Source organism: Saccopteryx bilineata, chromosome 2, assembly GCF_036850765.1.
Source record: "Saccopteryx bilineata isolate mSacBil1 chromosome 2, mSacBil1_pri_phased_curated, whole genome shotgun sequence".
Classification (NCBI taxonomy): domain Eukaryota; kingdom Metazoa; phylum Chordata; class Mammalia; order Chiroptera; family Emballonuridae; genus Saccopteryx; species Saccopteryx bilineata.
In genome coordinates this window covers 135,404,327-135,416,636 of record NC_089491.1, presented here as the reverse complement: position 1 = coordinate 135,416,636, position 12,310 = coordinate 135,404,327, and the positions used below count along the sequence as shown (strand labels likewise).

Genomic DNA, 12,310 nt, shown 5'->3' with positions numbered 1-12,310 from the left:
TCACTCACCCTATTTTCTCTCTCTCCCTCCAAGAAGAAAATACAACCAGCCACTCAAAACCAGGCCCTTTATTTAAGACGGAGGTAGGATCCATTGTTGTTGTAAAAGTGCCAGCAGGGGCACTGAGCATGGGATAAAAGTGCAGTGTACCAGTCACGCACCCCTGGAGAACAGTCCTCAAGTGTCCAGTGGTGTTACTACAGGGCCCAGGTCTCAAAGGTAAATTAGCTTCAAGGGAGTAGAAAGAATCAAACTGAGGTATCTTTGGGGAAGAGGAGTTCCAGGACCATAGAAAGGGCAGGAGCAGCAAGGACAGCGGCACTCACGACTCGCAGAGCCACTGTTCCAGCTTCTCAGAGCAGAGTGGTTTGTGGGCCAACCTGACAGGGAAAAGAAGACAGGGCAAGTTGACTGATTGAATCTTAGCTCAAACTTCCATCTAGCTTTATCCCCAGGAGGGCCAAGGTCAAACAGTGGGATGAAAATTATAGAAAGACTTTCTCAGCCAGATGAGCCCCCTAGTAGAGTAACTTTTTTTTAAACTAAAAAAAAAAAAAAAAAAAAAAAAAAAAGTCAGGCTAGAAAAGATGTACATTGGTACTAAAGATTCATTTTAGCATCTAGGACAATAGAAGTAGAATTAAATGTCCAAATCTAAGTGAAAGGAGGCTGGGTCTCAGCCTTCTTTTAGGGAACCCTTACTGGGGTAACTGCCAAGCAGCAGTAGAATGAGAGAGTTCTAAAATTTGGAGTACTGAATCTGTTCAATGAGTGTTGCTTTTGGAGACTATATTCTAGATTAAATGACCAAAAGATGAAAAGCAGAAAAGTGGTGCTGGAGCTAAAGAGGTGAGAAGAAGGAAGGGAAGGGAAAAGTGGAATAGAATGGGGACCCACCAGTAATCAATTCCTTCATTCTCCAGGATCTTCTTGGCACACATCATGTCATCAGTAAGGTCATCATCCAAAAATTCTGGCAGTAGTTACAGGGAACAAAGTGAGAGAGATAAGTATTATCAAAAAAGGTAAAAAGTTTTCCTCTTTCTTGTTTCTAGGAGGTCTGGTTCTTCTATGAACTGGAGGCTTATGCCTGCTGCCTTTCTATATAAGAAAGCCAATAGAGTAATGCCTCACACTCAGTAAGAGGTATCTCTGGAGGAATTATCAACTTCATCAACTGACTAACTCCAAAAATGCAGGGTATCAGACTTCAAGACTCCCAGTCAGCTCAGATCATCTACCTATGAACTTCAGGAGACTGTTTGGGGATTTGGGGATAATGAAAAACTCTAGCAGCCTCTTACTCAGCACTGTCAACTCAAGTCCCACAGTTCATGTGGCATCCAAGACTGGGGATTATCCCAGGGTGTGCTCCAGAAAAACAGAGAAACAGGGTGAAAAAAGCTACTCACTATCACAGGAGATGTCACAGATGTTCCTTGACTGAAGTATCTCATTGTCCTTGCACCAAAGTTTATTATTGATCTGGAAGAGTCCATATTCTGTTCTGCCATTGTTATTGACTATGGTTTGTGTGTCATAACCACTGCTGTGAAATATAGTACAGATCCCTGGGGAAGAAGAGAAATTATCACAGAGATGTCCAGACACAGCATCAATGAGCAGCTGTATTCCTAGAGAGAAAAAGAATCTCTAGCAAATATTCAAATATGGCAAAGCACAGAGTATCATGATAATAGAAAAAGAAGAGTTTCAAAAAAGTTCAGACAATGTGAGAAAGAAAAAATAGAAGGATAAATGTATTAAGAGGGTAAACGGATAAACAGAGATGATAAGAGGATTATTACCTAATTGAATGAAAGAGGAGATGAAAGGGGAAGGGAAAGGAAGGTGGAGTAGAGAAGCAAATGAAAAAAACAGATAAAGCAAGGCAGCAGAAAACTCACATTCAGATAAAGTGATGCCTCCATAACCATCCATGCCTTTCAGCACCTGGGACAGCTCACATTTTGTAAATTGCTTAGCCTGGATGGCAGGGAACAGAATGCCCATCAGGAGCAGAGAGATGAAGGCCATGGTGTTGGCTTTCCCCAAGAATCTGAAATGGAGGCATCATTCAGCTCCTTCTCCTTTTATTTGTGGAGAAAGACTCAGCAGTCTTGGCATCAAGCCCTGCTTCTAGGAAAAGGATAAAGAGAAACTCGTTGTGCCACACAGAAACACGGCACCTGCCAACTTCCTTCCATAATTTCACCCCACTTTTCCTTCCCCTCCTTTAACTCTAGCCCATGCCAGGTATTGTTTGTTCTCTGTCAAGAGAGTTCCAAGCATGGTCCTGTTTCCCATTTGGCTTTATTTATACCTTTGTTTCTTATAGGGTTGGTTCTAAGAAGGAGGACGTCTTCAGACTACTTCAGGAACAATGGAGATCTCAGGGTTATTATGAGTGAAGCAACCAGAATATACAATAAAGGTCCATGGCCACCTCCCTTTTTCCCTTACAGACAAATATAATTTGTACAACAAGTGTATTTCATTGTATGCCATGGTCTCAGGTTTAGAACTGGCACTTGTTCAGTCAACCTAGGCCTAGTACAAAGCCCATAAAGAGTCCCTGGATATGGAGGTTCATGGCTGAGGGATCGGGAATGGTTCTAGAATATGGTAATACAGACTTAGAGAAACAGATATAACTTGGATCCAGAGACTTCTTACTTCAGGAAAACGGAGAACTTGAAAAGTGTGTCTAACAGTACTTAACTATTCTATGAGCTATTATCAGGCTCCCGCTTCAAACCTTCACCTGATTCTACACTGGCACTAATTAAGACGTTATGTAAATATAAGACTAAAAACTTGTAACACATTTGTTCATGGGTGTAGAAATTTGTAGACAGCCTCAGAGTTGCCCTCTGATAGATTAAAAGTACAGTGACCCAAGCCAATAGAAAGACTGGATTTTAAGCATTTTAAGATTAAACTGGGATATATATGGAGCCTATAAAACACTCTAGATCTAAGCTTTAAGATCAGTGCCCCTGAGGAAGTGGAGTTGACAGTACTAGGTCTGAATAATTCCTTCAAATTTGTTGGCATCAAGCTTCATGTCATGGTACCAATAGTTGTTAGTCTCCTTCATGCCAGTGCTCATCCTCTAAACATGATTTCTTATGTTGCAGGGGGTGCTTATCCTAACCAAACTATTTAAGACTTCTAAACTGAAGGCATTGCAAACTGTTATATCCTAAAACTCTTCACAAGCAGAGCATACTCTCTCTGTTTTCTCCTGCATTCTATACAATGGAGAACCAGTATATGAAGTAGTATGAGTGAAACAAGCATGGAGGATCTTGGAGTGCAGAGAGAGATGAGCAGAGAATCCTGATAGCAAAGAGAAATATTTTCAGAAACACAGAAAAAGTACTGCCACTGCATTTCTCCATTCCACCTGGAGGCATTAGAGAGGTTCACAGAGCACAGGAATAGGAATTCTACCACAGTAAGCAAGTATGGTTGAGAATATGACTGGAATGAGAGGATGATCTTGAACCATGTGTGAAGGAGACAAATAAAAAAAGCTAGTCCTGAGGACTAGTCTTTGCAATACTGGAGTCTGGTGTAAAAATGCCTTCTGTCCTGGGCTATGAAGTAAATACCTATGATAGAATAAAACAGTGGGGCCTGGCCAGGCACTGGTGCAGTGGATGGAACATCAGACTGGGACATGGAGAACCCAGATTCGAAACCCCGAGGTCACCGGCTTGAGCGAGGGCTCATCCAGCTTGAGTAGGGGCTCACTAGCTTGAGTACAGAGTCGCTGGCTTGAGCATGGGATCATAGACATGACCCAAGTTGCTGGCTTAAGCCCAAGGTTGTTGGCTAGAGCTAGGGGTCATTCACTCTGCTATAGCTCCCCAGTCAAGGCACATATGAGGAAGCAGTCAGTGAACAACTAAGATGCTGCAACAAAGAATTGATGCTTTTAATCTCTCTCCCTTCCTGCCTATCTGTTTCTATCTGTCCCTCTCTCTGTCTCTCTCTCTCTGTCTCTGTCACACACAAAAACAAACAAACAAACAAAAAGCAAAATAAAACAGTGGGCCAGGGTATTGGGAATCACAAGGACTGTCTACACTCCCAGCCAAGTCAAGACTTATGGAAATGGCCTGCTTGCCTATAATTTGGTTGTACTTCTGCCCTTCCTGGTAAGCAATAAAAAGCAATATTTAGGTCAGAAATCACAGATAAGTGCAGAAAAGAAAATAAATGTGCCTTGGACAAGAGGAACCGTTATTTTCTTAGAAATGTTTGTAAAATACTATATCTGGTGGTCATCTGAAAAAGAAGATAGATGTCCAATGGGAACAGTTACAAACATTCAGAGAAAGATGCAGATTCTTGGATATAGACCAAAGAAGAACAGCAAACAATGATAACAGCACTAGAAAGGGAGTGTATGGAAAAGCATGCATACCGCTAATGGAGAAATGCTTCTGCTAAAATCTCCCTTTCCAGAGAGGCTTAGTTAGGGTGCTCTGCAGCTGAGATCTGAAGCAAGGCAGTGAAGAGGCATTTACAACACACCAAATTCTTCAGAAATACACTAGGAAGCTATGTTAATTCTCTCAGATGCAATGGTAAAAATCAGGATTTATCAAATCAGTCCTTTTTTGGAGAACTTCTAGAGACTAAGGAACCAGAAGCATCTGCTTCAGAACACATTTGGCAGTAGCCATCCAAAATTGTAGTTTGTAGGTAAGCAGTGGTTTATAGATAGAGTACAGGGTAACCTTGTGGAAGAAAACCCTAAGGGCCACAGTAATATTGATCCTTACCTCTTATAGTTAATATCCATCCCTTGTTCTACTTTTTCCCACAATTCAGGCAAAATATTACTAGATAACTAAGCTAGATCTTGAACTTGAAATCCAAATTTTAGAAAAATTCTTAATTAAATCAGAGAGCTACTTAAAGCAAATAACATTTGCAGAGGGGGTACTCTCTACTGGCACTTTCTGTTGTGGTTGCTTATAAAACATCCTTGCAAAGTCACTTAACACTATTTTTTAATATCATAAATATTTTTTACTTATTGCTTAATTTTAACAATCTTTGCTGCCACATATGCTTTAAATTTTAAAACAAAATTTACAAATGCATTTGAAACCCTTGTGGATCCCTGGTTCCATGATAATCTGCCTCCCTACCTACATTTTTCCAATGTCAGAGGAAATCACAACTCGACATCAACACTTACATTCCCTTTCTTAATTTTATAAATGTACTGCAAAGAATGAATCTATAAAAATGTATTACTTGTATTTTTAAAACATTATGTAAATAGCATACTATAAATACTTTGAAACTAATTTTTCAATTTTAAAATTATCATTCTGAATTATAATTTACTTGAAATAAAATACACTCATTGCATGTATAGAATTTAAAGCATTTTGACAAGTGAAGACATCCAACATTTTCATCACCAAGAGTTCCCTTTTGTCTATTGCAGTCAATCTCCACATATACCTCACTCCAGGTAATCACTGATTTGATTTCTACCACTATAGATTAACCTGTTCCAGTGCTTCATTTAAATGTATTTTTATAACAAGTACTTCATTCTGTCTGTTGTATTTTATTCAGTATAATGTTTTTGAGGATTTTCCCTGTACTATGTATATCAATAGTTTATTTCCACATTGTAATTCTTTTTTTAATTGAATTTATTTGGAGTGGCACTGGTTTACAAAACCATACAAGTTACAAGTGTACAACACAACAAAACATCATCTGTACACTGCACCCTGTGCAATCCCCAAGCAAGGTCTCCCTGCTTCCCCATTCCCCCCCCCTCTGCCCACCTGGACCTAGTCCCTACCACTGCTTAGCACTGGTGATTCACATTCTATATCTACACCAATAGCCTGCTCTCAACTTATATACAATTATTTTAAGTTGTTGTATTGCATTACTACTTCTATAACTGCTTTTATGCTTACATGAACCATTGATTTATTTTTTGAATTGAGAATATTATCAACAAAAAATGCAAATATACTAATGTAAATCAAAACAAATTATTTTCAAATGTGCTAACTAAAATTAACTTGTTGTATCAAAACAGCGAGAAATAGATATTTTGCCACACAATTAAGTAGCCAAATTAAGGAATCTTTATTTTAAAACTGGCAACCACCCAGAAACCTAAGTCATTCAAATCATGCAGCTCTGAACACAGTATGGAGCTAGCTTTTAAAGACAAAATTGCATACTGGTTGGGGTATGGGAAGGAGGGGAAGCCCAGCAAAGCATGGTACAAAAGCAATAAAACATATTCATTAATTTCGCTAACAAGCTCATTAAATCTTACTGTCTCGTTACAATGTTTATCTATAGGATCAATTTAAAGAAAAAAATATTTCTACACACTAAGACCATAAGCTTTGAAGATGATAACACAGTAGTGATAAATGTTTCACATACTTAACAAAAACATTTCTAAACATTCTAGGATTTCAGGTTCGATTCCCGGCCAGGGCACACAGGAGAAGCGCCCATTTGCTTCTCCACCCCTCCGCCGCGCTTTCCTCTCTGTCTCTCTCTTCCCCTCCCGCAGCCAAGGCTCCATTGGAGCAAAGATGACCCGGGCGCTGGGGATGGCTCTGTGGCCTCTGCCTCAGGCACTAGAGTGGCTCTGGTCGCAACATGGCGACGCCCAGGATGGGCAGAGCACCGCCCCCTGGTGGGCAGAGCATCGCCCCTGGTGGGCGTGCCGGGTGGATCCCGGTCGGGCGCATGCGGGAGTCTGTCTGACTGTCTCTCCCTGTTTCCAGCTTCAGAAAAAATGAAAAAAAAAAAAAAAAAAAAAAACATTCTAGGATTTACCACCCACCCGACACATCTGCAATTTGGAGAAACTAACTTCCAGGCCGGGGGTAGGGAGTTGTAGATCTAAGTAAATTCTGGGGTTGTTTAGAGTTCAAGATAGAAGAAAAGCTAAATGAAGTTATTTATGCTAAGAGCCTTTTTTTTTAAATTAATTTTAATGGGGTGACATTGATAAATCAGGGTACATATGTTCAGAGAAAACATCTCTATGTTTGACATTTGATTATGCTGCATTTCCATCACCCAAAGTCCAATTGTCTTCCGTCACCTTCTAACTGGTTTTCTTTGTGCCCCTCCCCTCCCCAACCTCCTCCCTCTCCTCCCCCCCACCCCGTAACCCCCACACTCTTGTCCATGTCTCTGAGTCTCGTTTTTATGTCCCACCTCTGTATGGAATCATACAGTTCCTAGTTTTTTCTGATTTACTTATTTCGTTCAGTATAATGTTATCAAGGTCCACCCATGTTGTTGTAAATGATCCAAAATCATTTCTTATGGCTGAGTAGTATTCCATAGTATATATGTACCAAAGCTTTTTAATCCACTCGTCCACTGACGGACACTTGGGCTGTTTCCAGATCTTCATTACTGTGAACAATGCTGCCATAAACATGGGGGTGCATTTCTTCTTTTCAAACAATGCTATGGTTTCTTGGGGTATATTCCTAACAGTGCGATAGCTGGGTCAAAAAGCAGTTCGATTTTTAATTTCTTGAGAAATCCCCATACTGTTTTCCACAGTGGCTGCACCAGTCTGCATTCCCACCAGCAGTGCAGGAGGGTTCCCTTTTCTCCACATCCGCTAAGAGCCTTTTTAAAGTTATCTATTGCTAAAAGCCTTTTTTTCTATATTTCAAACTTTACCTTTTTAATTTGATATTAACTAAAACAAATTGATATGCATGTAATTACCAAAATGCAATAAAATTTTTATGCAAGTCTCAATAGATTTTTTATTCTTAATTTATAAAATGTCTACTTTTTTAAAGATTTTTATTTATTTATTTGAGAGAGGAGATAGAGAAGGGAGACAGAAGGGAGGAGGAGCAGAAAGTATTAACTCCCATATGTGCCTTGACCGGGTTAGCCCAGGGTTTTGAACCGGCAACCTCAGCTTTCCAGGTTGACTCTTTATCCACTGCACCACCACAGGTCAGGCCTAAAATGTCTACTTTTAAATAAACATATTTATATAACTTTACATCAACACCTTTGATAGAATCTTACATCCTGCATTTGTTGATGTATACAGAGAGAGAAACAGAGAGAGGGACAGATAAGGACAGACAGACAAGAAGGGAAAGAGATGAGAAGCATCAATTCTTCCTTGTGGCTCCTTAGTTGTTCTCTGATTGCTTTCTCATATGTGCCTTGACTGAGGGGCTATAGCAGAGCAGAGTGAACCCTTGCTCAAGCCAGCAACCTTGGGCTTCAAGTCAACGACCATGGGGTCATGCTTATGATCCCGTGCTCATGACAGTGACCCCACACTCAAGCTGGTGAGCCCGTGCTCAAGCTGGATTAGCCCACACTCAAGTCAGATGAACCCATGCTCAATTCAACGACCTCAGGGTTTCAAACCTGGGTCCTCTGCGTCCCAGTCTGACGCTCTATTCACTGCAGATGTGATACTTTTTATTCTTTCCTTTTAGGATTGGCTTTCCTCTCCCCTCATTTCTTCCTGGCCACACATGGTCCAATTAATGTATATTAACAGACTACCATATACTCATCCATATTTTTATCAGTTATTGTATTTATATACAGACATATTGTTTTGCTATTCATTTTTAAATTTTTAGTCCATCTGAAATTTTAGTTGGGTTCTCTCTTCTGTTCAACTTGTCATATTTGTCTATTCTGACACAAATACTCATTGTTTTCATGCAGTGGCTTTTCAGTACGTTCTTGTATCTGGTATGATGACTTCCTTGTTAGTCTCTCATTTTTTAGAAAATTAATCAAACTCTTTGTTTTAAAAAAATATTAAACCTACATAAAGTGATAAAAATATTATAGGCCCTGGCCAGTTGGCTCAGCTGTAGAGTGTTGGCCCAGCATGTGGAAGTCCTGGGTTTGATTCCCAGCCAGGGCACACAGGAGAAGCATCCATCTGCTTCTCCACCCCTCCCCCTCTCCTTCCTCTCTGTCTCTCTCTTCCCCTCCTGCAGCTGAAGCTCCATTGGAGCAAAGTTGACCTGGGCGCTGAGGATGGCTCCAAGGCCTCCGCCTCAGGTGCTAGAATGGCTCCAACGCAATGCAGCAACCCCAGATGGGCAGAGCATCACCCTCTGGTGGGTATGTCAGGTAGATCCTGGTCAGGTGCATGCAGGAGTCTGTCTGACTGCCTCCCTGCTTCTAACCTTGGAAAAATACAAAAAAAAATTATAATAAATACACATATACCCTTTGTGTAGATTCACCCACTGTCAACAATTTGCCACATTTCTGTTTCTCTCTCATATTCTTTTTTCCCAGCTTTATTGAGATATAATTGACATATAATGTTTAAGTTTAAGGTGCACAGCATGATGACTTGATGCACATATATATTGTAAAATAATTACCACATGAAGGTTAGCGAACACCTCTATCCCCTCACATGACTGCCCCTGCATGTGTATATATGTGTGATAAAAACATTCAAGATCTACTCTCATAACAGAATATAATACAGTGTTGTTCATTATAGTCACATTGCTGTACAATAGATTCCCAGAACTTATTTATCTTATAAGTGGAAGTTGTACCCTTGACAAACATCCTTCCATTTCCCTCATCCTCCAGCCCCTGGCAACCACCATTCTACCCTCTCTTTCTAAGAATTGAATGTGTTCAGTATCACATGAGTGAGATCATACAGTAATTGTCTTTCTCTGTCTGACTTATTTCACTTAACATAATGCCCTTAAGGTCCACCCATGTTGTTGCAAGTGACAGGGTTTTCTTCTTTTTTAAGATTAAATTTTATATATTCTTTCTTTATTCATTCATTGATGGACACATAGCTTGTTTCCGTATCTTGGTTATTGTGAATAATGCTACAATGGACAAAGAGACTCAGATTTTTCTTCAAGATAATAATTTCATTTCCTTCAGATATATATCTGGCAATAGGATTGCTGAATCATATAGTATTTCTATTTTTTATTTTTTTAAGAATCTCCATACTGTTTTCCATACTGGCTGCACCAATTTACATGTCTACCAATAGTGCACAAGGGTTTCCTTTTCTCTACATCCTCACCAACGCTTGTTATCCTTGTCTTTTCTTTAAGATTTTATTTATTTGATGCGGTGGATAGGGGGTATTGTATTGAGTGGGATACTTAAAACCATGTAACACAATAAATTAAAAATAAAAAGCTTTTGCCTGACCAGGCAGTGGTGCAGAGCATTGGACTGGGACATGGAGGACTCAGGTTCAAAACCCAAGGTCGCTGCCTTGAGCATGAGCTCATCTGGCTTGAGTCTGGGCTCACCAACTTGAGCACAGGGTCACTGGCTTGAGTGTGGGATCATAGACATGACCTCCATGATTGCTAGGTTGAGCCCAAAGGTCTCTGGTTTGAAGACCAAGGTCACTGGCTTGAGCAAGGGGTCACTCACTCCCCTCCACACCCGGGTCAAGGCACATATAAGAAAGCAATCAATGAACAACTAAGGTGCTGCAACGAAGAATTGATACTTTGCATCCCTGTCTGTCTGTTCCTATCTGTCCTTCTCTCTGACTCTGTCTCTATCAAAAAATAAAATAAGCCCTGGCTGGTTGGCTCAGTGGTAGGATGTTGGCCCCGTGTGTGGAAGTCCCAAGTTCAATTCCCAACCAGGGCACACAAGAGAAGTAAGTGCCCATCTACTTCTCCATCCTCCCCCTTCTCCTTTCTCTCTATCTCTCTCTTCCCCTACCACAGCCAAGGTTCCACTGGATCAAAGTTAGCCCAGGTGCTGAGGATAGCTCCATGGCCCTGGCCTCAGGCACTAGAATTGCTCCAGCCACAAAGGAGCAACACCTCAGATGGGCAGAGCATTGCCCCCTGGTGGGCATGCCAGGTGGATCCAGGTCGGGTGCGTGCAGGAGTCTGTCTGACTGCCTCCCCACTTCTAACTTCAGAAAAATACAAAATAAATAAATAATGATTTAAAAAAATTTTTTTTACTATTTTATTTCTTAATTTTTAGAGAGAGAAATAGATAGAAAAGTGGGAGGAGGAACAGGAAGCATCAACTCACAGTAGTTGTTTCTCATATGTGCCTTGACCAGGCAAGCCCAGGGTTTTGAACTGGCAGACTCAGCATTCCTTATCGAGGTTTTATCTACTGCACCACCACAGGTCAGGCTTGGCTTTTTTATAATAGCCACTCTAATAGCTGTGTGTAATATCTTATTGTGGTTTTGATTTATATTTCCCTGATGATTAGTGACGTTGAGTACCTTTTCATATATCTGTTGACCATTACTATGTCTTCTTTTGGAAAAAATCTCTTCAGGTTCCCTGACCATTTTTAATCAGATTATTTGGTTGGGGTTTTTTTTTGGGGGGGGGAGGATTGTTTTGTTTTGGTATTGAGTTGTAATGAGTCACTTTATATTTTTTATATTAACCCCTTATTAATATGTGACTTGCAAATGTTTTCTTTCATTTTACATGTTGCCTTTCCATTTTGTTGACTGTTTTCTTTTACTGTGCAGAAGCATTATAGTTTGATATGAATCCACTTGTTTATTTTTGCTTTTGTTGCTTGTGCTTTTGCTGTAATATTTTTAAAAAATCATTTCAAGACCAAGGTCATGAAACTTTTTCTCTGTTTTCTTCTGGGAGTTTTAACAGTTCAGGTCTGACATTTACATCCTTAAACTTTTTTGAGTTACTATTTGTGACTGGTCTAAGATAGAAATCCAATTTACAATTTTTTGCATATGCATATCTTGTTTCTCCAACACCATTTATTGGACAGACAATCTTTTTGTCCACTGAGTAATCTGAAGGTTTTCCAAAGATTAGCTGACTGTATATGTATAGGCTTATATCTGGGTTCTCTGTTCTGTTCCACTTGTCTATGACTGTTTTATGCCAATAACACACTGTTTTAATTAGTATACCTTTGTAATATAGTTTGAAATAAGGAAGTGTGATGCCTCCAGATATGTTCTTTCTCAGGATTGCTTTGTCTATTTGGGGTCCTTTGTAGTTCCATACAAATTCTAGCATTATTTTTTCTCTATTTCTGTGAAAAAATGCCATTGGAATATTAATAGAGATTGCATTAAATCTGTACATGACTTTGTGTAGTACAGATATTTTAATAATATTATTTCAATACATAAACATGGAATATCTTTCCATTTATTTGTCTTCTTCAATGTCTTTCATCAACATCTTACAATTTTAAGTGTGAAGATCTTTCAACTTTTTGGTTTAACTTAATTTTTGAGTATTTTATTGTTTTGAATGCT

The 12,310-nt window shown here is 39.7% G+C and overlaps 1 protein-coding gene across 1 annotated transcript; it reads right to left on the bottom strand.

The window, feature by feature from the left end:
- Window positions 1–322: 322 nt before the first annotated feature.
- On the bottom strand, window positions 323–2,037 carry LALBA (lactalbumin alpha). Its single transcript, XM_066255557.1, has 4 exons — window positions 1,908–2,037; window positions 1,413–1,571; window positions 898–973; window positions 323–380 (listed from the first exon to the last, which is right to left on the bottom strand). The coding sequence occupies exons 1-4, from the start codon at window positions 2,035–2,037 to the stop codon at window positions 323–325; spliced, it is 423 nt and encodes a 140-aa protein (XP_066111654.1).
- Window positions 2,038–12,310: the final 10,273 nt, after the last annotated feature.

Bases quoted from the DNA above. Each gene is read 5' to 3' on its own strand.
- LALBA (XM_066255557.1), bottom strand. From the start codon at position 2,037: ATGGCCTTCATCTCTCTGCTCCTGATGGGCATTCTGTTCCCTGCCATC. The intron at 1,572-1,907 runs GTGAGTTTTCTG...CTTCTTCCCCAG, and splicing joins AGGCATCACTTTATCTGAAT to GGATCTGTACTATATTTCAC. The intron at 381-897 runs GTGGGTCCCCAT...TTTCCCTGTCAG, and splicing joins AATGAAGGAATTGATTACTG to GTTGGCCCACAAACCACTCT.